The sequence below is a fragment of the Lissotriton helveticus genome, chromosome 7, assembly GCF_964261635.1.
Source record: "Lissotriton helveticus chromosome 7, aLisHel1.1, whole genome shotgun sequence".
In the NCBI taxonomy this organism is placed as follows: domain Eukaryota; kingdom Metazoa; phylum Chordata; class Amphibia; order Caudata; family Salamandridae; genus Lissotriton; species Lissotriton helveticus.
Window position 1 is genome coordinate 171877307 of NC_136068.1, and position 27524 is coordinate 171904830.

At 41.7% G+C, this 27524-nt stretch overlaps 1 protein-coding gene across 4 annotated transcripts in view; it reads left to right on the plus strand.

The window, feature by feature from the left end:
- The window catches only part of SULF2 (sulfatase 2), a 461118-nt gene that overhangs the window by 410324 nt on the left and 23270 nt on the right, over positions 1 to 27524 (plus strand). For all 4 annotated transcript variants that reach the window (XM_078651864.1, XM_078651862.1, XM_078651861.1 and 1 more), the window contains exons 15-17: positions 3663 to 3722; positions 5225 to 5394; positions 11716 to 11858. In XM_078651864.1, coding sequence (XP_078507990.1) covers positions 3663 to 3722; positions 5225 to 5394; positions 11716 to 11858 — 373 coding nt within the window. The remainder of the gene's footprint in view (positions 1 to 3662; positions 3723 to 5224; positions 5395 to 11715; positions 11859 to 27524) is intronic.

A 27524-nucleotide genomic window follows, 5' to 3' on the forward strand; every position in this document is an offset into this window, starting at 1 on the left:
GTCAACGGGAGGTCATGTAATTGACTGGGTGTACTCTTCCACACAAAGGGGGAATTTCCCTTTTATAGACGGTTCCCCACACACTAGAAAAAAGAAGAAGTATAGGGGGGTCTATGGGTTAGTTTATCGACCTACATATCTCATAACCCAATTAACAGCAAAAAACATACAGGAGATACTAAGTCAGAATGTGTGTTGTACTAAATCTTTGAGCTAAACGGAATCATGGAATACACCAAAAGATTACATGTGGCTGAAAAACTCCCATCAGACCACCATTATGGCGGAGTATCGTCACGTGGGATACGGATGGAAAATCCAAATCTTACCCAACCCATCAGGTGATGGTGTAGAGATGGATTCAAAGGTGACCCTCTAGCCACAATGTATTTCAATATGGTGGTGATGGTGTGCAATGTGAAAAAAGTGTGAAATTAAAATTAACTACTGTGACAGAAAATCTGTTTAATAGGCGCTGTTACAGTGTTAAGACTAAAATGACGCCACATAGTGTGAAAATATGACTATGTGAAGGCGTAGTGCAGAGTGGTCGACATGTTTCAGCTTGACGGATAAACTCTATCCAGCTTTCTTCAGGACCGTGATGTAATACACACTGCTAATGTCAGTGAAAGAACAAATAGTGGAATAGTGAAACAAGCAAAATATCAAGTCAAAATATTCCTACCAGGAACTTGGATCCCCAATGCTGTCTGGTGGAAAAATGAGTAAATTATCCAAGTGAAAGCAGGCGAGAGGTACCGACGGAGAGAGCGGAGCCTCATTTTTCCCGAGCGGGTGCCGGGTGAGGTGAGGCGACTTCCCACATAAAGCTGGGAAAGGATAATTTACTCATTTCTCCACCAGGCAACATTGGGGATCCAAGTTCCTGGCAGGATTATTTTGACTTGATATTTTGCTTGTTTCACTATTCCACTATTTGTTCTTTCATTGACATTAGCAGTGTGTATTACATCACGGTCCTGAAGAAAGCTGGATAGAGTTTATCCGTCAAGCTGAAACATGTCGACCACTCTGCACTACGCCTTCACATAGTCATATTTTCACACTATGTGGCGTCATTTTAGTCTTAACACTGTAACAGTGCCTATTAAACAGATTTTCTGTCACAGTAGTTAATTTTAATTTCACACTTTTTTCACATTGCACACCATCACCACCATATCGAAATACATTGTGGCTAGAGGGTCACCTTTGAATCCATCTCTACACCATCACCTGATGGGTTGGGTAAGATTTGGATTTTCCATCCGTATCCCACGTGACGATACTCCGCCATAATGGTGGTCTGATGGGAGTTTTTCAGCCACATGTAATCTTTTGGTGTATTCCATGATTCCGTTTAGCTCAAAGATTTAGTACAACACACATTCTGACTTAGTATCTCCTGTATGGTTTTTGCGGTTCCCCACACACACCAGAGGTGTCATGCTACATCATAGGGGTGCCTCCTCGCGTGAGAGACCTAGTCTTCATGCGGGCTACAACCCCCTCATTGTGAGGGAGGAGCTCAGGGATGTTTTTATTGAAAAGGGGCGGGTGTATTAAAACCCTATGTGAGCCTGGTGTGTTTAGAAAAAGTTGCTGTACTGTAATGTGAGTGGTTAAAACTGGCTACAGGGTTAGCTATGCTACAACTTTATTCAGCTACCCGGTGTCAGGATTAAAAAACAGAAAATAGCTGGTAACGCAGGTGTCGTCATTAGAGGCATCTATGTCAGTGCTAGACCAACATGTTTCGGGCAAGGGACCTAAAGTAGTATCACGGCATAGTAGCCATATGATACGTGTGCCAAAACCACTGGTTGTGGAGTCCAGGGACCAGGTGGCGCACGTCCGGGGGACAGGGGAGTGTCCCCTGCCCCACCATATGGCTATTATTTCGGGACAGATATGGTGAACTTTATAAAGTGGTTGTGCGTTGAACATAATGAACAGCCACTTCACTGGTTCAGTATTATACTATTATTTTTCGCACGTGTTTTCTCATGTTTTTTCACGTTCTTTACAGAAATTCATTGCAGTAGCTGAACTATTGACCCTTAAGAAGGCCGTGACATCTCGTCCCTAGGAGATGTGATGTCTGGTACGACGCTCAAATCCTTTCAGGATCTGCGAGGGGAGTATGGTATGCCTAACTCCCAGTTTTTTCGGTATCTGCAGTTCCGCCATGCCATCTCGCCGAGTATCGCGGATCTAGATTCATTTCCGGAGTTCAGCCCACTGGAGGCCAAAGTCTTTATGTGAGATATAGGAGAAAAAAAGATATCCCGCATATACCGCACATTAGTCATACACTGCTCGCCGCCTCTTCAGAAACTTCGGGAGTCCTGGGAGCGAGATGTGGGGGCACTGGAGGAGGAGGATTGGAGAGAGGCGCTGGAGGCCCCAAGGGGCGCAGCCATAGCAATTAGGTTGCGACTGATTCAATTTAAATACCTGCATAGGGTCTATTTCACAAGAGAAAGACTGTGGCGGGCTGGCCTCATAGCATTACCAGATTGTCTCAGGTGCGGGGTAGAGGTGGGGACGATGATCCATACGGTGTGGGGCTGTAGTGTGCTGATTAGATTCTGGATGGGAGTGTGGAACTGTTTGGCTGAAGTATTGGGAATGGAACTCCCTCGTACACCACAACTAGGGCTACTGCACGTCTTGGAAGGGGTGGGGGTAACATTTATAAGAGACACCTACTGTTGTTGGGTCTTACCCTTGCCAAAAGGGACATAGCACAGGCATGGAAGGACCCCCGCCCTCCCTCAGCTTTGGTGTGGAAGAAGGGCCTTGACTTCTGTAAGGGGTTGGAACAGCCGATATTTGTGGTCCGTGGGTGTCCGCGAAAGCATTACAAGATATGGAAGAGGTGGGCGGAATATCGGGGCCTTTGGTTGGAACCCCCAGTGGAACGGGAGATGGATCAGGAGCTGTGATAAGAGATACTGAGGCGGAGGTACACACAGGCTACTGGTTTGTAGTTATACTTGGAGAATCTGGAGCTTGCTGTCGCGCGCTCGGGATGGGCGGGATCCGGGGGGGGTGTTGGGAAAGGGTTCGGGGGGAGGGTTGGGGAAGAAGGGGTGTGTTCGATTTGCTGTAACATCTGATTTTAAAATACTGTGTAGATTACCGACTTGAAATGTGCCATTTAATGGTGCAGTTGACCTCGGTGTGCGAGGGGCTGCTTTATCTGTGCAATCTCTCAATAAAAATGTGTTCTCAAAAAAAAAAAAAGAAGGCCGTGACACTACTTTAGGTCCCTTGGCTGAAACATGTTGGTCTAGCACTGACACAGATGTGGAGACTAGGTCTCTCACACGAGGAGGCCCCCTTATGATGAAGCATGACACCTCAGGTGTGTGAGGGGAACCGTCCTTAAAAGGGAAATCCCCCCTTTGTGTGGAAGAGTACACCCAGTCAATTGCATGACCTTCCGTTGACTATGGACCCTTGTCCTTATTTGTGATATGATTAACAGAATACACAAAGCCTCAACCTTTCCAAAATTGTTAACATCAAATATCGTTAGAAAGGGTTAAAACCTAAGTATGTCATTTTAATTTTTTTAAAGTACATTTTATTTGTGTGTGCAAATGCAACTCTACATTTTTTTCACAATATGCTTTGTTTGTTTACACTCCTAGTTACTACTCCAAGCACAAAGGAAAACTAAAGCACAGAGGTTCTGGCGTGCACCCTTACAAGTAAGTGCAACAGGCAGTTTCCCTTTACTGTGAAAAAAATTGAATTCATGTAGCAACACATACTCAGTGTCACCTGAAGGGATCTAAAAGTGGAATATTGGCTTTGACTCGAGACAGTTCCTTTGCATACCGTGGCTTGCACTCTGCCATGTAGGGTTGATCGCAAAAAAAACATTCATGACCTCCGTGAAAGGTGCTATAGATGTGCCTCAGGGTTTTGTGCAATTGCTAGCAATGAGCCATATGAGGGTGGAGCAAATATATTGGAGATGGGACTTCTATAACTTTTGATACCTCCCTTGAAATGCAAAGTTTCACAGAAATGCCACGCGCAAACATTGAAAGCACGCCCCGCCCTCATATGACATCCATTGGTTCCGTATCAGCCATTCGATCCCTGGGATGGGCAGTAACATATCCTGGGCAGTAATTGCAGGTTGAGACAAATTAGAAAAATACACCTATTTCTCCCCTTCCTACTGATAAAAACAGACCCTTTGGTACATTCTATTGCAAGGAGGAACACACTGCCCCTCTACCAGCCTATCCATAATATTCAATTTTGTATAACAAAGGGCCTTATATCTAATTGGGTCATGCTGGCATTAAGATCTCATCAGGATTTATTCAAGAAAGAGTAAGAATAACTCTCCTATAGTAAAATAATATTTAACAGATATTGCTAAAATAACTGGGACATTTTTTAAAATAACTTTAGTTACAGGGTTCAAGCATGTTTTCCACATTGACATGTATAGCAATCGGTAGGGAAAATGTCATATATCTTTATTTTTTTTTAATCAATTGCTATCTAAATTGTGATACTGTTTTACTAGGATCTTGCACAGCTTGTAGATTTTATTCACAATTAACTAAAAGTAAAAAAAAATGTGTGTGTTGGCATCATAATTCCAACCTGTTAAAACAGACCTCAGAGAACGTTTGCTTAGGATGCTCAAGCATGTTACATCTACACCATCTCATCAAGTTCATTTCCTTGTGTAGCAAATGACTGATATCTTGTTTTCAGTGCTTAGTTTGAGCCTCTGGTTTCAGGTGCTCAGCACCAGCACCTAATTGTCAGCACCAGCTCTAGTAACAGTCCACCACATGGTGACACTGTCTGAGATGAGCACAACAACTGTGTTTATCAAGTACAATCGAATTAATCGAATTGAATAGCTTTGTGTGGCATGAAATAGTCTGAATTGTTACAGTTGTAGTAGTGCGACAGTTAGGTGTTATGTTGGTGCTGTCATTGGCAGTGCTAGCAGGGACAATGCATAGTGCAGGCTGCAGTGTCCTTCTGAGAAGGGCTCTGGCACTTAATTTTATACAAATTAAGCCCTTCTTGTTTTACTGTACCAACCTGTTCTTAATCCACTGAATTCCACTCATTCTTGTACATTCCCATTAAATTAACTAGAAAAATGATGGAAGGCTACTTAGGAAAAAGCGATGAGCCCTATTTAACAATGTAATGCATTCTCTTCTGTATTTAGAAAGGACATGCAGGAAAAGGACAAGGTGTGGCTTCTTCGTGATCAGAGACGTAAGAAGAAACTACGCAAGCTGCTAAAGAGGCTAAAAAATAACGACACTTGCAGCATGCCGGGCTTGACATGCTTCACACATGACAACCAGCACTGGCAGACTGCCCCCTTTTGGACATGTAAGATTTTGCATTTACAAGGCAATGGGTTTTGTTCTTTGACTACAACAATGAGTATATCGATAAAAATGTTAGCCTTCTGAACAATATGTTAAGAGTACATTTCCATTAAGAGTGCATTCCCATTTACATATGCTTTTCATCCAGTGGGTTCTATCAGAATTTTAATCATAAGTGATAACATTTACTAATCAAACAATGTCAGTGTAAAGGAAAATTAATAATCAGGCCTGTGGAAGAGAGGAGTTGGCCTAACGGCTAGGGCAGTCAACCTAGAACCTGGGTAACTGGGTTCGAGTATCGGCAACAACGCTGAACATCCTGTGATTCTAGGCAAATCACTTAATCTCCCCTTGCCTAACAAAAAATGTAACGCAAGTGGTAGTATGTAAAGCGCTCTGATACCCAATACCTACCTCGGGTCAAGTTTGCGCTATATAAAACTCCGTAAAATAAATAATAAAAAAATAATAAATAAATATACAATCTATAAGTTGTCCTTCTAATCGGTATATATGTGCGCAAAAAAGGTCCTCAGCAGATATTTCTGTTGTTACACAGAAAATCAAAATCCTCATAAATATCACAACTAGGATCTGTATAGTTTATGATGAGTACCACCCCCTCAAAAACAAGACATTGAGAAAAAAGGTAAACACAGGTCATTGTTTATTTACTTATACCTACTAACCCTACTGGGGTATAGGCCATCAACCAGGACTTCCAGCCATCTCTGTCCTGAGCTTTTCTTACACTCTGACTCCAGGTGGACCTCATCTCCTTGCAGTCAGCCTCAAGGCCTCTGTACCAGGTGTTTCTTTGCCTTCATCTTTTCCTTTTCCCTTGAGAGTTCCAGGTCAGGGCCTGCCTTGTGGTGTTTGATGCAGACTTGCGGAGGGTGTCACCTATCCAGCCCGAGCGCCTTTTCATAATTTAATGAGCAAGGAGTTGGAAAATCTGCTGCCATAGGTATTTTTCATATCCGCTGCCACTTGGGCGGACTTGTCTGGTCCTCACGTTCCATGTCCCTCTGGGGATGGTCTTTGTCGAAAGCAGGTTGATCGACTTTGTAGCTTCAAAGACATCTATGGCTTTCACCACAAGGAGTCATAGCTCTCCATGAAGGGAATTCCTCTCTTCCCAAGGATGGGTATCTACAAAACTCTAGGCTGGCCAGCTGGTAATTCTGGTGCTGGAATAGGTAACATGTAATGTAACCATTCAACAGTGACATTCAAAACTATGAAATGTTTACCAAATTAAACGTCATTAGTACCAAACAACATAGAACAATGCATCCCGTGATGAATCATTAATTAGTGGTCAATGTTGGTGGGCTGCTCTCAAATAGGCTGTCAGGGCGCGCCTCAACTTTCTCCATTGAGCGACCATGCTGTGCAGATGAACACTAGATTCAATATGTAAGACCTTTGAGAAGAGCACCAGAATTTAGCAGCCTTGGTACTCCAAACCCCTCCTAAACCCATGGCAGGCAAAGCAGCCTCATCAGAGCTGCATAGTATAAGTAGATAAAATATTATCTCTATTCCATAGACAAGTGAGTTAATAATTGTATGGGCTGTAGCATCTCACTGTGTTTTGATATGTACCTTACCTGCAGTCAATATATTGATAGTCGACTCAATTAATCTGATGGCAAATTAACATATGTGAAAATCAAGCTGATGCCAAGAGACAGAGATAAATGGCACGTGAGTTTGCATATGACCATTCACAACCACCAATTTCTGATTGCAGTGGATGGCTGCCTGTGGACACAACGGGTTTAAAAGAAATTCCGAAATATCATCCTTTCTGCTTTCCAGGACATTGTTCTCAAGTCAAATGATATGGGCCTTATTTATGAGGCCTTGTGACCGTTTTGCGCTTCCTTTGTGTCACTTTTCGTGACGCGTCAGCGGCGTAAAACATGCCCCCTGTTGCGCCCTGTTTACAAAGTGATGCATCTAAGCGGATGCATCACTTTGTAAACCCCTGCGCTACATTATACCTGCGTCAGGTATAATGTATGCACGGTGGGCGTTCCCATTTAAGTAACCCTTGTAGAAGTGACACAGTGAAATCTACGAGATTTCACTGCGCCCTTTCTAGAGTGCAAATGTGTCAATATCTTACTCCTGCCTCACAGCAGGCGTAAGACTGACGCAGGCCCTTTCACATGGGGCTTTCCCCATGTGAAAGGACACATTGCTGATGTTGCGTCACTTTTGGGACACACTGCAGCAATGCACCTACAGATACGTCAGATACGTCAGAAATACTGACATATCTGTAACTCCTTGCGACATGATGCGTCATACAGTAAATATGGCGCATCCATCATGTTGCAAGGAGGGCGCACTGAGAAGTATGCAGCGATGTGTCACTTCTCATAAATGAGGCCCTATGCTCATTAAACTTTAAACTAAATTAGTTGCAGTTTAATGAATAGCAGAATCGTATTAGACGGTGACCAAAACAATTGTCTACATCAATTGAACAGAGAAGCAAAACCCATTAAAGAACCAAAGTGCCGAGTAATGATGGGCTGAAAAAGCAAAATAATGGATTGTATAATCATGTAAACCGTTCCAAATTCATTAGTATCCACCGTACCAAAGGAACCATTAAGTAAAAGTGTGAAAGCAACGACCCACATCCATATTCACAAGTTTGTTTATTGATTCAGAAAATTGTGTTATTTTATGATTTTGTAATGCCGTGTGGGATTGAGAGGGGAATTTTTACTTAGTTCAACTAAACTACAATTACAACACTGTTAGGTTAAACACAGGGTCGAATATGGATGAGGTTTAGTGAAAAGCGTTAATCCATCAAAGCTTCTATAAAGAATCTCACAAAAGTGCCAACTTTACTCTGAGGGCAGGGCTTTCCCACCTTATATGTATTATGGTCTGAAGTTAGAGGAGAGATTACAAAGTAGAGTGGCAATGCAATACACCAGATAATTCTGGAATTTTACGAACATCCAGGCTGTTCCAAAAAAGACACATTGGAACAGAAGAAAGAACATGAAAAGGTCCTTCTTGTGTATGAGCAACAAATGAAGGACGCACAACACAGGAGTCACATTGTTACAATGTTTGTGAGCCAGCATTGGTTATGAAATGATTGCAAGAAAAATAGTCTTCAATAAAACTTTGATTGAAGAAGGATACAATTAGATGCTGTTAAATTCAGAAAGCACGTTTTAGTTGTATTTGAGTTTGGCAAGTAAAATATGAAATTAAGCAACAAGCAAAAATTTAATTATAATTTCAGGGTCCTAAAAACGAAATTTCGTGTAAATCTGCGAGTTATTTTGTGCTGGACTCTTTGCTTTTAGTGTTAGCATTTTAACGTCACCTATACCCCACTGAAGCACCAACATCCTCAAAATACAAATGAAATAAACATTTTACTCATTGCCTAATCAAGAACTTTAATTATTTTTGTGTGAAAGTATTTTGGATTTATATTTTAAAAACGGACAGTATTTGCCTCCTTCACAGTAAGGGCAAAATGTTTATGAGCAACGGTTTCCTAGGCTATAAGGCCTGTTTCTCAAAGTTATTTTGGGTATGCATGTTCACCTTAGTTTGGAGAAAAAAAATGTAAGAGGAAAATCCCAAATTGTATTTAGAGAATTTACTACTGGTCTAATTTTACCCTTCTACTTTTTTCAATCTGTGACGAGAGAAATTACGCAAATATCAAGTATATTGCAGGTATATTGACAGCTCTAAGGATTTGGGTGTGGCTCTGTGTATAAATGACTGACAACACCCAAATACTACTGTGTGTGTTTCTCAGCATTAAAGAAGCAATTTCGAGAATGGTGTGACAATAGGCATTGCAGCCCAACCAGGCATCATCAAACCACATTCCAGAACCATTATTGATGGAAAATGTTCACGGTTCAAATATTTTTATTAGGTTTTTAAATTATTCAATGTAGTAATACAGTACAACACGCTTTTTTGCTATACATACAATGAGAGATTAATTCAGCATCTTTAAAAAAGAGAAGATAACATTTGGTATTAAGTAGTTGGGTACGTCTTGGGGAAGTCCAACTTGGAAGAGGTGGAAGAAAGAGGACTATACGAGCGGAAAACATGATTAGGCAAATGAGGAAACAGATGGAATGCTCGTTAGGGGGCTGTGAGTAAGTAGTGAGGCCAGATCCTAGTGTTGGACCAGATACACCATGGGGCAGATTCACAAGCCCCTTGCGTCACTTTTGTGACGCAGCGGTGGAGCAAAAAAATGCAGCCAATTTACAACATGACGCATCTAGGTAGATGCATCACGTTGTAAAGCCCTGCGTCACATTAGACCTGCATCAGGTATAATGTATGCATGGTGGGCGTTCACATGCAGAAAAGCCTCGTAAAATTCACGCAGTGAAATCCATAAGATTTCACTGCGTCACTTCTAGGACACCACTGCGTCAAAACCTTACGCCTGCTTAAAGCAGGTGTAAGGAGTGACGAGGAGGAATCTGAGGCCCCCCAATGTATCAAATCTGGAATTCCTCTAGCTTGGAGGAGGCATCGGCTGTTCTTTATGATAGATCTCTTCACATCTTGTACAAATATGTGAGATCAGCCTCTCTGAAGAAGAAGAATTTTTATACCATCACCAGCTTTATTATACGCCAAAAAAGATTGCTAAGTTTGTGACTCCCTCTCCATCCTGCTCAAGATGTGGGGTAGTCGAAGCAGATGACATACATGTGTTTAATGACTGCCCTTCTTTGGGTCCCTGCTGGTCTATGGTCGAGAAGGCCCTGGAGGGCATCTTTAAGGTACAAGGGTCTTTAAATTTAGTTAGAGTTGTTTTTGGGATGGACACTGATCTTTTTTGTTTACTAAGGGGGGCACAAGTAGCATTATTCCTCAGTCTTATTATAATTGCACGCAGGGAGATATGCAGATTATGGAAGGATACCAGACCTCCTCTATATGAAAGCTGGCTACGGGTGGCATTGAGCACTGCATGACTAGATTCTGGTTTGGCACAAAATGTAAATAGCACGGTGTGGGATCCTTTGTTGGAATGGGGAAGAGAAATGAGGCTGGTCTAAGGCCCTGCCAGTCCAATGATTACACCAGGCCTCGGAATAAAGGGGCAGGGCTGGTCAGCCCAGGCTATTGCAAGAACGTCACCCCCGGGCACCCACGACAGAATGAGTTGAGAAAGTTTATTTGCACAGCTTTTGGTGGAATGAGGACAAAAAAGAAAAAGAAAAAAAAAGAGTGACGCTTTGTAGTGGGAATAGGCTTCAAAATGCATTGCTTGAGTTGTGTCGTGCTTGCGACATGACTCCAGCAATGCATGACTTTTGCCCCAACAGATGCATCGGAATTTCTGACGCATCTGTCAATCCTTGCGCCACGGTGCGCCATATTGCAAATACGGCGCATCCATGGTGACGCAAGGTTCTCTCAGGGTGGTGCAGGAAAAGTGAAGCATCTCTACAGATGCGTCACTTTCTTGTAAATCTGCCCCCATGTGTCTTGTTACTCCCTATCAGGGGAGGACACAGGTGGAGTAGACTGATGTGAGAGGATAGAGGGGTACTCTTCTATATGCTCTTTGATCTGTGGTGTCCTAGGATGGTAAATGTTCATGATGTAAGTTTGGGTAAGAGGTTAACTGGATGTTCCTTTTACATACCTATGAAGATAGTTTCCTACATACGAATTAGTGACAAACTTTCTCCTGTCAAGGGTTGGGAAGAAATAAAGGTCTACCCATAGGAAAAAATATTCTCATCCTGGGGAAAAAATACAAAAGTCAGATGTGCAAATGCAAACTAGTGGGAATTTTTTTTTCAAGCTGGTGAGACATCCCCATGCATACTTTTAGGCATGTGGAGAATCTTGGGCAACTATGACAGGTGTAGTTTTGAAGGTGTGCTCCAGAGATAGGTAATCTAGGGAATCCCTGATAAACCTGAAATCTGCTTCAGTGTAACTCTGGCAGCTACTCTCACATGCTTTTTTCCCTGGCTTTTGTGAGGCAAAATAGTGTACAAATATGGTTGCATTTAATGGGATTTTGCAGACTTGTTTTTACATTCTGTTTTGCGTATTTCTTTTTTGTCGATGCAAACAAAGAAGGTTTACATGAACATTCCTTTGCCTTGCCTGACCTAGAAATAAGTTACGGCCTGTTCTCTTTAAACGCAATATGTCCAGGGTTTCATTTTGTACTTTGAAATTTAGCAGGAGGGTGAACCTTAATTTTTTGTGTTGCAGCCCACCAATTAAACAGGCGGAGTTGAAACAAATAAATCTCTTTTTCAATTTACAGTGGGCCCTTTCTGTGCCTGTACCAGTGCCAACAACAACACTTATTGGTGCATGAGAACAATTAATGAGACACACAATTTCCTGTTTTGTGAATTTGCTACCGGGTTCCTGGAGTACTTCGACCTCAACACCGATCCATATCAGGTAAGATTAGGACGAGCAAAATGCCAAAAAGCTAATTTTAAAAGCCATTCATTTTGGGGGTGAGGCGGGTTTAGATCAGGAGATAGCGCGAACATGTAACTGTTGGTAGAACTGAAATGCATCTATATTACATTTCTTTTTTTTCTGCAGACCTTTAGTATGTCAGTTGGCTGGAAAGTGTGTTATATTTTTGGCTTCTCCAAGATTTAGATTTATTTTAACAAGCTGCATAGGCTAGTATAGGCCGGCTAACAAAGGGCCCGATTCACAGAACTAACTTACGACAAAATCCCAAACTTACTACTCATGGTATTCACAGAATGCACTTATGACTGATCTAACTTTACGTCTGCACTTAGGCCGGAATTTCCACACCCGGAGTGTAAGCAACACACCCGGAGCGCAATTTCCACCATCAGGCCGGAATCTCCGCTTCCTGACCGGAATACCCAAAATCTGATGTTAATTGACTATATCTGATGCATTGTGGGTATTCCGGTCAGGAAGTGGAGATTTCAGCCCGATGGTGGAAATTCCGCTTCGGGTGTGGAGCTTACACTCCGGGTGCGGAAATTCTGGCCCGAGTGCGGACGTAAACTTAGGACAGTCCTAAGTGCATTCTGTGAATACCAAGAGTAGTAAGTTTAGGATTTTGTTGTATTACTGCATTACCATTAAGCAATACCACATTAAAGTAAGTCAAATACAGCAGAGCAACACCACCAGTGGGGAACCAACATTACTGAAGCTGGGGCTATTTTCCAAAGCATGACGAGCGACTGAGTAAAGGTCAGTCTGAGAGACATTCAGCCTTCAGAGTCAGGCAGCCAGGAGTTTTACACCTGAGCCCAAGGTCTGCTGGGTAGAAAATCCCACAGCCTTGAGGGTAGTGACATCATCAGCAAGGTAAAGCCCATTGAGTTCCTCCCACTAATGAGACCGGGGAGTGGTACTGACAGAATCTGCCTTGGGCGCTTTAGATTTAAGCTCTGAAGCGCCGAGGGCTCATGGTCTAGCAATGACTTCTCACACCACCACCCTTTCCCAATTCTTCACAGAGTGTGGTTGGATAAGCAAGTGTTATAGACGCCACCCCGTGACGAGTTAGGGAAAGGTCTCTTTTCATTGGCTGACCCATGACCAGGTCAGAGGAGGCCGTCGGATTGTCTATTTTTTTCTTGTCTCACTATAGCCTCCAGCTCCTTCCTGGCTGTTGTGCTTCTCCTTCTGTCCACCTGCTGTCCTGCCTTCACTGTTGTGGACTAGAAAGTGCTTTATTGAATATTTGGATGGTTTTGTTTATGTATGAAAGTATGTGAATTTGCGCGTGTTGTGAATGAGTGTGTACAAGTGTGTGTGTATGTGCTTGTGAATGAGTGAGTATGAGTATGTGTGTGCGCTTATAAGTGGATGGGTGTGAATATTTGCACATGTGTGATTGTGAGTGAATTTGTGTGCTTGTGAATGCTTGAGTATGTTGCACATGCGTATGCTTGTGAATGGATTGGGGTGTTTGCTCGTGGATGAGTGGCAGTGAGTATGCACTGCTGTACCTGCAAAACGACTCCTCCAAATTACCAGGCACCACACTTACACAATACAAAAAAAATGTACAACAAAGCTGAACACACCAGCACAACACCAGTGGTAAAACTACATAACACAAAAATACACATCATCACAGCATGAGAGCACACAAACATAAAGCCACACTAGTCTAACAACCACGTTCAACCCCAACTACAGAGCTGCAGAACATTAATACAACAGTATACAAACCGATCAAAATAACAAAATAACACACCAAAACAAAAGAGCAAAAGAAGAGTAAAACAATCACATTATTTGATGCATTTGGTTTCCATTGTGAAGTTCTGGTTGTATTTTGTTGTGGTTCTGTAGTGTTTTGTTATTGTAATCTATTGTATTGATGTGTTATTTTATTATTGCTTTTTGTGAAGTATTTTTGCTTTGTTTAAATGTTCCTCATTCTTTTTGTGGTAGTGTCTTCGGAGTTATTATTGTGTTGTATTTTGTTTTAGTACCATTGCTCTGTTTGTGTTTATTTTGATGCAATCTTCAAATATGTCTTCTTCTCACTTTGTCATCTAATTGTATTTTATTGTTATATGTTATGATGTTTGTGTTGCATTGTTGTGTGGTGTTTTACATCGTTTTATCATGTTCTGTTGTGTTGTATTTTTGTTTTGTGTGCTGTTGCTTTGTGCTATTGTGTGGCGCTGCCTTTTGATTTGTTTGTTTTGTATCTTGTTATGATGTTTTTTTTTAATTGTGTTAAAGAACTGTCTTATTATGTTTTGTTGCGATATGTAGGGGAATATTTACAAGTCATTATCGTCACCAGAACTTCACTTTTTATGACGTTGTGGCGGCGATATGGGCTTCACCTTATTTACAAGGCAGCGCCTTGTAAATAAGGCCCCCTTTCAGGCTATACTTACTGTGAAAGGGGTGGCAATGGGTGTTGCGGTGGGCGTTTCTCCGCAAAACCCATTGATTTTGGAGCTGCCTCATATTTACAAGAGTTCCGTAAATATGGAACTGCACCAAAATTTACACCAGGAAAAACCTGGTCTTAGCAGGGAGCAACAAGGAGAAATGTTGTATTTCTCGCTTTTGCTGTTTTTATGTGTGCTGCATTGTGCAACACACATAAAAACAGCAAACCGCCATACATGATTGGTTATGTACAGGAAGGTATCCCTTCCTGCACATAAACAGGCACAATGCAGCTCACATAGAAGTTCCAAATCGTGATTTAAGATTGTTTATGTGCAGGAGGGGACACCATCCTGCACATAAACAATCATTCCCCACAACGCAGGCACCTTTGCACTACGGTGCAAGGATGCCTGCGTTGGAGCTAGGCAGGTAAAATTACTGCCAGCACAGAAGGAAACACAGGAATTCACTATATTGTTGGTAATACGGTGCAGCCCTGCATTTCAGAAGTGTCGAAAAGTGGCTTTAAGCCAAGAAGTCTAATGCTGCGCTCCGCCATTTCTTTTTAAATATGCCCTGTAGTTCCATGGTATAAAGCTGCTTGTTTCAAGCCAAAAGCAGTTGATATAATAAAACTGCAGTTCAAAATAACCAATTACCATAGCCAGAAGTGGTTCCATACCACCGCCAGAGTGCTACCACTTCATACGACTTCTGCCAGTCAAAAACGATGGAGCGCAGCTTGCATGAGTTTCACCTTTCCATGCTCCCTTTATGTGGACCTGACCTTTTAGTTCAATACTATGGTAACATGTCGTATTTTTCACAAATATCTACGCTTTGTATTGATATAGAAATGAAGAAACAATGTTGGTCCACTCTAACTACAGATAGGACATTTTTGCGAATGCACAGTTTGGGTTCAAGTTCAACCACATTGAAATAGCCAACAGGTTCACTAAAAATCAGATGTGAACAGTAAAGTTTTTCCTTTTTGTGTCTGTGCTAAAAAGTCCAACAGGAGTACGAGAACCCAGAGCAGGGTGGATTGACTGAACAGCTCATCGGTATCCCACACATACTTGTTAACTCAACTAATTGTCCATACCATCAATGGAACCATGCAGCATTTAGGATTCTACAAATCTGTACACAATCCTTCCTGAATTACTCCAATCACTTTTCTCTGCTCTCTCCTGCTTGCCAGGTAGGTTTATGCTATAGCAATCTCAATAGATACATACTTGTAAGTAGTGCTGAAAAGTGATGAACAGGCCTTGAAACACATTTTTGACTGGAGGATTAATTCTAGAAAATCTCCTTCATTAAAAGATTCAATCATAGTTTCTTTTTATACATGAAATCTATGGCATTGCTCATGCTCCATTAGATTACATTGGCATCACTGACCTTTACATGATCTTTAAGTATAAGTGGTGAGTATCCAATTAGTATCAACTTATTATCTATCAACATGGCCAGCTTTCAGAAGAATACAGGCACAACTGATTCTTGGTTTACATTGGCCCAAGATGCCTAATTTCTTGGGGAAAAAGATGTCAGAAATACTGATGTATTTTGGGTACCCAGAAAGGTTCTGACCATTTGGTCCAGTAAGATCGCTAATGCTGCTGCTATAGTGGGAGACTTAGGCAAGGGTGATGAGGCATAATGTACTTTGCACCAATCAAATTAGAACAGCAAGCAGAGTCAGGGTTGGTTCCTAGCGCCTGGTTAACTGGGTACGCAGGGCCAGTCCCGTTCCTATGCATCATAATCTAAAACTATAAGCCTGATGCTTTCAGGATATTTGGCTATAGAGCACTTGTCCTTAGGCATGAAGTTGTCAAGTTTGCATTAACCTGGCAACCGAGTACCAAAAAGAGCAATGCTAGTCTTTACATGTCCCTGAACCAACAGCCAACCATGCAAGGATATTAGAACATTGAAATGTTGGGAGCACCTTTGAAAACAATGGATTGCTCCGAGATTCTAATGGCCGGTAGAAACCCAGAGCCCCAACATTTCAATGTTTGTTCACAGGTGTTTCTGTGAACAAAAGGCCTCACAGGCCTTCGGCTCGGGCCTCTAATGCTGGAGCGGGCCTTTAATGGCCGGTGGAGCCAGCTACAGCTATATTATACTGGTCGGAGTAGAACCAGGGAAAGTGGAATGTGACAACTCTGCTTGGTGTTATAGCTGGGCTCAATCTGCACTGCTGAAGCGTTGATATCTAAACTGGGGAATAATGCTTTAGTAATTTAACATTATAAATCCAGTTCACTGTCCCTGATATGTCATATGGTGTACATCATAATAATCTCTGTAATTTCGACTCTCTATAAGTGGTTGAAACGCTGATTTTTTTTAATGAAATACAAATGAGCCTCTTAAATATGTGCAACAGGAACCTGAGCTATAATACATATTTCTATATAGGAAACTACCCTCAATGTTTTTGTAGGTAAGTTTGAGATCCAGGTGCTTCTCAATGTAACAAGTTCATAATTGAAACATAGTTATTAGTATTGCACAGTTCCTCCCAACAAACAATTATATTCCACTTCTGTGGCAATACCTTATTCTATATGTGAATCAAAGGACAATATAAACAGTCTGCACAAATGAGGATTCTTCTAACACTCTTATCGTCGAATAAGTGCAGAGTTCATCATCTTTGGAATGATAACTCTAATAATATTGTACATGATCAGAGTCTAAATCCGTTATCTGAAGTATTGCTTCAGAATACTTCTCTACCAATTTCATCAAATACTTCAGGTGATGGTTCTCTGGTTCCAATCTGTCAACCAGGATTCCGACTGCAGCAATTAAACATCTTGATTGCCTAGCAAGGGACACTTTGAAAGAAAAAAGACTTCTATTCCATGAAGTCAAGCTGGCCTTTGCCATTGCAAGCCTTGTGAGAGTTTTGTGCTGCTCAGTGACATGTAGGTTGGGTTAACTTCACTTGCTCTTTTCGAAAAGTGCAAGCATCGTAGATTTGAACCCTCATACCAAGTCACTCCCACACTCTGTGTGCACCACTGACCTTCACATCTAAGTGTACAAAGGTGAGTCTGGGACATCACAGCAGTAAACAATGGTTGGCCTTGGGAGGTTCTGTGCAACTGAAGTGGTGAAAACCTGTTGATACTTAATGAAACTAAATTAGAGCTAGTAACAGCATGTCTATTTTGGCCTTGTCTTCAACTGAATATTCATGGATGAATATGCTGTTTAGAAAAAGCTACTTTTTCTCTATAGCACGCAGTTGTTTACTTGCTGATAATATAAAACTGATCCGCCATTGATCAAACTACTAAAAGACAGCCTTGGTGGATGCATTGTAGAGGGTTTCTAAGCAGCCTCAACATAGGTGTAAATTTTGACAGGACTTCTTTAACTGCCAAATGAGCAATATACAATTGTCGTGTATTTCTATAGGTTCTGAATCGATCCCCCTATTCCTGACCCTATTCTGGTTAAACTTACTAGCTAGTTAACTAACAGTCAGCCCATGAGGCAAGAAAACCCCCATGATGCAGATACCGTTATCTGACGCAGTCACACTACGGCACAGGAACGTGTTATCTGATTAGGTCATAACGCTTGAGATCTAATTAGACAAGCGACATTCCTCCAGCCCCTGATAAGGCATACGACGTTCTCATAACAAATCAAACCTATGACAACCTGGATAATCCGTGCGGCCATTGTTTTGATTTCACAGAGAACTTTAGTAAAGAATGTGCTAACGAGCAAGTCGTATGACATCTTTATTGACGTACCTATGTCCATCCTTACGTCAATCCCGGCACCTTTAAGGTATAAATATTGCCGACCTTGCCCTATGCAAACACACGCGTGGTGACAAGACGGAGCAGCCATACTTGCCGAAGCCGAGAGCAGAAGCAGACCCCGCAGGCAGCAGCCCTGCCTTCCTGACGCGCTGAGAGACGCGCTGCTATCTCAAGCCGAGAGACCCAGCACCGGCGCTTCTGGGCAGCCCTCGCAGGCAGCCTGGAATATCGAGAGCAGAGAAAGAGATACCATTCCTCATTCATCCTAAATTCCAGGTACAGAACTGAATAACCCCTCCTAGAGAATTCTTTAGTTATCCACTTGGCAAAAACAAACTTAACTTAAACTGTAACTTTCTATTCCCGCCCACGTATTAGACTTAGGTCAGGTACACGGGGTAGGCGTATTTAGAAACACCAGTTGAGTACGTTTAGTCAAATGTATATGTGTATGTAAATATATTTTAATCATTTTAAACATCATATGGCTCAGAAACCATATCAATGTTTTTACAGTATTATTTTATACTATTGCTTTTAATGTATGCACTTTACTTAACTATAAGTATCGCAATAATATCGATCCATTTCTCTTGTACGAGAAAAGAGACTGATCAATAAATAACATCTTTTATTGAACACGCCCGTCTCTTCCTTTTCTCTACACTCTGATGAGACTAAGAATGCACGTACTGACTGAGTAAAATAATTGCCTTGTGCTCACACGACTCTTGAGATTGACTCTTGATTAGGGGAGAGCAAAGTTGTCATGTTCTATGGTTGTCAGAAACTAAATCCCTTCTTGTCTAATCAGGGGAGTTAATCCTTCCTTGAACATTCGAGAAAGTTTCTAGCGAACTCTGAGCTTAGCTGGCAAACCCAAAAATTAAGTCTAGTATCGACAGTAGTAGACCTAGTTAACGTCTGGCCTAGGCCTTTACTGCTGTAGGTACTATTCCAATGCGCAGAGCCTATTGGGAAAATAGGAGCTACACTACATGGCGCCCAACGCGTTTGGAAAGGGTGATAAAACTAACGTAAGACATTTAGAGTAACTCAGTCGTGCTTTCTCACTCAGACCCCTTTTCCCAAATACTCCAAAGACGTCTGGAGTGGGTGAAAGGTTATAATATCCTCCAAAACCTCGCAGGAGGGAACTCCTATGTATGGTTCTTGGTCTAAGTCAACGTTGAAGGATAAACAGTGTTCCAAAATATTGTGCATCTAATCTCTGTTTCCATAAAGAAACCTGATCTGCAAATAAACATAATACCATCCTGTCAGCAAAATGGACAGCGATGAAGAACGAGAGGTTACTAGATTAGCTACTGAAATAGCAGATGCTGATGCTACCATGCAAGCAGCAGACGCGGATATAATACTCATTCCGGTCGCCAAAAGAAGATCTATAACCTTAAAACTTATAGAAAATGGACTGACACCTAGAGGTGGCACAGTCATATTCGTAATCGAGGCACACGAATATCGGCAGACAGAGGTATACTATACATGGATACATTTTCCAGCAGCTAATACTATAACAAAGTACTTCCACTATTACAAAGTAGAGGAACCTCCTAATGAGTACACTCCTTTCGAGGAGGTGGAAGTACCACTCAAATTCCAAGAGCATTTGCTCTTATTTGATGGCGCCCTAAAACATAATAATCACATTACAAGGCTCGGTCCTTTAGGAAGACCAGGAGCAACGTGGCCGGTCTTAGCCGGATACACACCATATCCAGACATCGAAAGAATGCCTGCAGCAGAGCTGCTAATACAGCTAAAACAACTACTAAAAATTCACAGACAATTAGTTCAGTATGTAATGCGGACTTCAACAATACAGCCAGCGATTAAACTTCCACAGCTGACCCCTCACCAGGGGAACACAAATAAAATTACACCACAGAACATCCAATCCTGCCTAGGTAAAGTTCCAGCTAAACGGGAACAAATACCATTCTGGTTGGCACAGAAAATTACCCAAATAGAGGCGGTGTTTCCTGACACCACCCCATTAGAAAAACACAGGATTCTGACTATATGTCTCCCAATGGGAATCGCACCACACATTGAGGACTGTGACACTTGGGGTACAGTCTTTGCTTCCATCTACACAAAAACGCACGGTGTTCCATCCATTTCGGTAATACCAGATGTGCTAAAACAAATTCAAGATGAATACGGTCCAGAACCTGCTTTAACTCTTGGTATGAAATTACTAAAAGACTTCAAGCAGGTATCGGCTATATTACTAGCCAACATAAAGGGTGAAGCAGCAAACGTGGCGATCCGCCAGAGGTTAAAAGAGACAGATATAGCAGACCAACCAGCTGAAATTGCCAGAATCATAGAAAAATCCTATGAAGAACTAGGCAGAGATAGTCTAGGTGGAATACCAGTAAAACCGCAACTGACTACAAGTCCAGAAAAAATGTTTTTTAATAATAATAATAATTCACCAAAAAAGAACTGGGATGGGAACAAACAATCCAATCCTAAAGAAAAGAAATTCCAGTCCAGAGGAAGGTCTCCTAGGCGAAGAGAGAAATCTCCAAACCCGAGACAAAGGTCACCTCAGAGTGAACCCTCTGGGAATAGATATAACCTTAGAAATAGGGATAATATTAAAAAACCTGATAGATATCAAGACATTGATACACGTCCCTCTCAATCTTTTCAGAATTCCTCGCAGAAATCGGAAAGAAGAGGACGATCAGAAGAGCACGCCAAGTCCAAAGACAAGGAACCTGCTCAACTGAAAAAGAAGTCACAATTTCCAAAAAAGAAGGTAGCCAGTATCAAGGTAGTTAACAATGCCGAGAATACTGAGGACACAACTGAAAAACGGAGAGTGGGCTCAGACAATGCTAGACAGCGCAGCAGAGGTGAGCATAGCTCGCAAAGTCCTTATGAATCATCTGGAGACAGTGGACACGAATGAATACCTTCAAGTGGAAACTGCAGATACCAGAGTTAGCAAGCCCCACAAAATATACGAGATAACATTACGTATAGAGGGAGATAAGACTAGGAAAATAAGGGGACTATTTTGGGATAACCTCTCAAAGGGTTATGACATACTTCTAGCTGAAAAAGACTGGCCACCAGAGTTTGTCAGGGAGTGCCCTCATGGCGAAGAAGTAATTATGCCTGCCTTCTCGAATCAAATCCCGATTCATAAAAAATACACACTTGCTAGAAAGTGGGCAGTGGCCTTAGCACCTGCTTTATATAAAAATCATGTAGGATGGGATGAGGATTCTCCTCCTCACAAAATCCAGTTAAAATCACAACCAACTGCACAAAGGCAGTACCCAATTAAGCAAGAAGCTAAAAAACAAGTAAATGAAATACTAGATCAGCTAGAATACCAGGGGGTGATTGAAACTTGCACCTCACAAATGAACAATCCTTTGTTTCCGGTCTCCAAACCAGACAATTCATACCGTCTAGTTTTGGATTACCGACACCTTAACACATGTTGCAAAACTTTTGCAGTGCAAAACTCACACAGTGCTGCACTAATGAATAACATAGTGCGCAAAAAATACAAAACTACCTTGGACATCTCCAACGGATTCTTTTGTCAAAACATAGCACCAGAGAGCAGATATTTAACAGCTTTCTCAGTAAATGGCACTCAAAAACAATTCTGTCGGTTAGCCCAGGGGTACAAGAATAGCCCTGGGGTATTCTCAGCGAGAGTAACAGAATTACTACAACAATATGATGATGAAGCATTATCTTATGTCGATGACATTTACTTAACAGATAATGACTTGGAAACTCACTTGAAAAGAGTGAACACCATAATACTTGGTTTCGCTGCAGAGGGTTACAAATTCAACTTCAAAAAATCCAGAATTGCCCATCTGAAAATCCAGTACGGAGGATATGAATTATCAAGTATTGCCTGGTTGACAGTCTTTTAAGAACTAGAAGAATTAAAAAATCTAAAAAATGAAAAAACGTATCCTCTGCCAATCGACATTCTGCCTCTACGACATTACGCCTGTGTAATCTATACAGACGGACATGCTCAACCCTCCGTTTGGGGAGAACGTGCATACAATCCCACATGTGAGATCACAAAAGAAGTGTGGCGCGGAGGTAAACTAAGACCTCTATTAACAAAATCACACTCAGTAGAAACAAATTCAGAAATGCAAACTGAAATAATAGCTTTGAAAATGGCGCTAGATAATGCGGATCGCGAATTCCCGACACTTATAGTGTCAGATTCATATTTCTGCGTCAAAGCATATAACAAGGATTTGCAGACATGGATTCAGAACGGTTACAAAGATGACACAGGTGCACCAATAAAGAAGAGACTTCTCTGGGAACAAGTAGCTCTTTTGAAGAAAGAACTACCAAAGACTCACGTGACTCACTCACTGAGTCATCAACGTGATGGCGTTCACGTTGTGGGGAATTCATTGGCTGAGACAGCCGCAGCGGCAGCCACTAAATCGGCTCCCGTAGATCGAAAAAAGCATACATTAAAATACATTGACGGTGAAACATTGCTGGCGGTGAAAACGTCATCGAAAGGCGACTGCTCAGCGTTACCGATCAACTATCCACTCAATTATACATACATAATCGATGCAAACTCCGTCCCTTTTGCTCGAATCCCTGGAGTGGGGGATAGAGTGATTCCAAACAAGGACAGGAGAAACTTGTTAATCGCAGACGCACATATGGGCGAGGGTCACAGACACCTTAAATTAAAAGATTCTCTGGAAGATTTACAATCACGGTACTGGTGGCCAGGCATGAGCCTCCATCTTACCATCTTTGTAAAAAACTGCCCAAACTGCAACAGAGATCGCAGTGGGGAGAGAAGCAGTTTAATACCTCGTCGTATCAAGGCAGATAATATTACCAGCAAAAAGAATGGCTTGCGATTAACATATACAGGCTAGTTCCCACTTATAATGTAGATCCACAGCACTCGGCTGACGTCCGGACTATTATACAAGATTTGCGAGTCTAAATGGCATATACGCTAAGAGCATGCTACGTTCGACCATTTTTTTCTTTTTCTCAGGCAATCCAGCCTGGGGGGGGGAAGAATGGCCAAATGAGCACAGCCCAGCGGGAATCTGCTCACTTCCTTCCTGAGGGTATGGGATGGTGTAAAGAAAAAACCAAGACAGAAAGCAATCTATAATAGAAAGGATATTAGGTTCGGGAGCTGGGTGGGTCAAACATCTAATAAGTGTCCAACGTAGTCTAAATAACTTGCCAAGAAATTCTCTGAAGGGATTCAGTCCGTACGAATTATTATTCGGAACTAGGATGTTGATCTCTGACCTTGATAGTCAGACTTCAGTGGTAACAGAAAAAAGCTTTGATGTCAAAGACCGTTTGGCTATTTTGCAGGACTTAAACAAAACAAGAAAAGACCTGAGCAACATACAGTTGAAACAACAGCCAACAACCACTGAAGAATCACCACCTGTCCCAGCAAGACCTGTCTGGATTCCAAAAGTCGGGGATCTAGTCAGGGAGAAGATCGCGGTAAAGAAGGAATTTGGGCCTTCTTACAGAAAAGCAGTTCCTGTCTTGTCTGTCAACGGGACAAGATCAGTTGTACTACCGCCACTTGCTGGAAAAAAGGAGAACCGAGTTGTATCCATCGACCTGGTAAAACCACAACATGTGGCCGATAACAAACAGTAGGCCAAGTGGACTCCCAATAAGTAGCAGAACACCAAGGTTTGCTACCAGTACAGAGGTCCTAACAAAGAGGCTCATCACATTCGAAACGCCTACAGAAGAACAACAAGGACTATGCAACAATGCAATAGAACTTAGACCTCTGAAAACCCAAATAAAGACATTTAGCAGAGACACACCAATCTATACTGAAGTACCAAGTGAAAATGCAAAAAACAAAAATCCTGAACCAATTGGAACAATTGACAGAACTGCATCCGGTTACTTCATCAACTTCGATGATTCCTCTGAAGGCTTCAGCGAACAAAAGACACAGCCATCATCAAAATCCTTTAAAGACAAAGCTAAGGAACTTTTGAAACAACTGAAAGAAACATATCTGGTTTCTCCATGGATTGAATTTTGGGTGGGTTTTGGTGCATTTATCCTCATATTTTGGCTCATCATGGTATTTACTTTGGGACGCTTCATTGAGGGAAAATATGCTAAAATGGACACAGCAAGTCAGAACATCAACTTGGTCCTCAAACCACACACATCGTCACACGTCGAGAAACGAGAACTTTCTTCAGAACTTTCTTCAGCCAACTTCACAGCAATTCCAATACCTGGTGGGGTAGCCTGGGACAACACTGACTATGAAATTTATGGTCCGGTCGAGATCCTGAAATATCCACACCAAATTAAGATCTCTTTGAGTGACTTTGCAAAACCAAACTCATTTGCTGATGATTGGGACTTTGAAAGTATAAACAATATGATGTCTGACTTAGTAATGTCTGCTAAATTTACAAAACATGATTATTTGCAAGGTTCTACAAATTATGATAGTATGTATTGCTATAACCACTATGGTAACCATTTCTTGCATAAATCTGCACAACCTAGAAATGTTTTAAATTTTAATCAATGGGAACATTGTGCTACACCTCCAAAAGGGAGCTCTAGAACCGTTTATGACAAATATTCATACTTTCAAGGTTTTAACACTGGTAATGCTGAAACATTTTATTATAAATTGTCAAACAAGACAGGGACCAAAACCATGATAACCAACACAAAATTGATTTATTCTGATTCATTCTTTGAAAAAATGAATACTTTTGGATTCGATTATTGGGACAAAAATGTTGATTTGAAAAGTGTTTGGGGCACAAAAGCATGGCAAGTACAGGGTTTAGAAGCTTTGTTTAGAGCCTGCATGATACCAGAACAAATGATATTTTTAAATGACACTGTTCAACAAACCACCTGTCTTGGCTTAGCCAAAATCAAAGATTTAAATAACCCGTCTATTCCAAAGCCAACAATGTTTAGCAATAGCTCTGAAACAGATGAAGAAATAGACATAAACCATATACTTAACCAAAACAGAACACATCCTGATTGGAAACAATGGTTGATCTGGCCCACAGATACAAATCACTGTCAAGATAGATTCCTGAATAAAACACAGGGTTTCAAAATGACCAGGCCAGACCCTAGATATCCCCAAAGACATCACCCAGGGATAATAACAACCTACAGTGTGGGCAAATTATGCCTTCAATGGCTACAGTCTTCCACACTGCCTGAAATTAAGCAACACCTAACTTTACTTACTGATGGTGCTGACTTGCGTGATTTCATAATGGGACCACGCAAACAGCGTCAAAAGCGTTTCATAGCAGCCTCTGTATATGCAGCATATAATGAGGCCTGGAAGGTTACTCAAATTGAGACAGCAGAAAGAATACGGGAAATTGACCGTATTAATTTGGAAAAATCACTTTCTGTAGTGGACAATGGGTTAATGACTCTGTCCTCCAGAATTTTTTCATTGGACAGCATTGTGTCTTCAGCAATCGATATATTATCGCAAGACTTACTGTTATTACAACATGGTCAGTCACAATTGCGCTCTATTGTACAGTTTGGCTGGACGTTACAAAATCTGCGTTCAGGCTATGTGCCTTGGCGTTTAATCAACACTACGTCACTATTCCAAATCTTTAACCTCACTGATAGACAAATCGGTATGGCGCAGAAGGGTGCTGATTATACAATCTTGAGCATTGAAAAACTAGAAAGATTACCGTTGACAATGTCAGAACGACCTGTCAGTGAATGGATAATCCACGGAATCATAAATATTCCAATCTCAACCTTCAGGTTTCAATACTGCCAAAAATATATACAGGCTGGCATGTACGAGAAATTGGGAAAGGGGTACCTTAAAACAACTTGGAACCTGCCCTATTCACATGCATGTGTCAGTAACAAAGGACAGAAAGTGTTTCTTAGTGGCAACAATTGTGCTATGTCACTAAGCGGCACGCTTCTGTGTAACGGTATTAGTTTGCACGGAGCCTGTGAAGGGAATTCATACAACCTTTCATGTCACCAGCAAGGCGCACCTGCAACTGAAATAGAACCATTCTTTCAAAGACTCTATAATGGGAGTTACATTCTTATTGTAGACCGCAGATGCTGTAGTCTTATGCCCGGGACTCCTTATCTCGTCACTACGACGGCGAAGGTCAAGTGCTGTGGACGTTCTTTGTTCCCCAGCTCCTTTCCAGACAGGGAGGCGAGGGCATGGCCCAGTTTGAAAATTACTTCTATTCGAATAGACACTTTAAGCAGAATGAAAACAGTGCTTCTTCAGACGCCTACAAGGCTCACGTCATCAAAAGAAACGTATGATCTACAAGTCGCAAGGACGACTGCAGAGATACATACATTATTATCAACCAATTCCCCCGTACATTTCGCGGAAATCCTGAGCGAAATCTTAAATATTTCTGATACCACAGGAGTCTCAAAGGTATTTAAGACAGTATTTTCGATGGCATTAACACCATTCAAAGCCATACTGGGTATTTTTCCAGATTTCGTCCATTCGATTTTTGGCGGACTTCCCCTAATACTAGGACTAATTGCAGGAATCCTATTCCTAGTCCTTATTTTTCGATATGGCAACCCATGTCACAGATCAAACTCTCGCGACAATGGAAGATACGATCCTAGCCATTGGATACCGGGACCGGATATCAAAAATCCTGGGACTCTCCCGGCTTAGAGACCTGAACATGACTTGGTTTCTATCATTTCGACCAATGTGGCAAAGGTGTGTTTTACCTGTACTAAGGTGTCTGCTATGCGGAGAAGAATGCATGTTAGACACCTGTCTGACGCTACAATCGGATGCGCCGGTGGATGCAGATACACTGTTGGTTCCTACCAAGGTTCACGCTTTGTGCTGCCCTCAAAGGCTGCCAATTCTGATGACGGCATTCCTGGAATCTTCACCACTGCGATTGAAGAGTAGTGAAGTACGAGATGAAAGCAGCATCGAACAGGTACGACCTTCTGTCAGCAATGCAAATCAGAATGTCAATGCAGACAATCATGCGCATGAATGCATGGTTACCCCTATTTCCGACTTAGTGGAACTTTCCCATGAAGCTGTTGACAGTTTTTTCGAAAGCCTGAATGATATGATGTTCTCTCCGGAACAGAAATAGAGACTTTTGAGTAAACTCGCACACGGCGTTCCCTGAATTCGGCCTTCAACTTTAAAAATAAAGTCACATGAACAATTACAATCCAGTTCACGGACAGCAACTTTTTTCAGCAAGCCCTTAAAATATTTTTCTATATATTTTTTCCCCGGGACACTGATCTTCTGCTTAAAGTAAGAAACTATTCCTAGAGAACTAAGATTTCT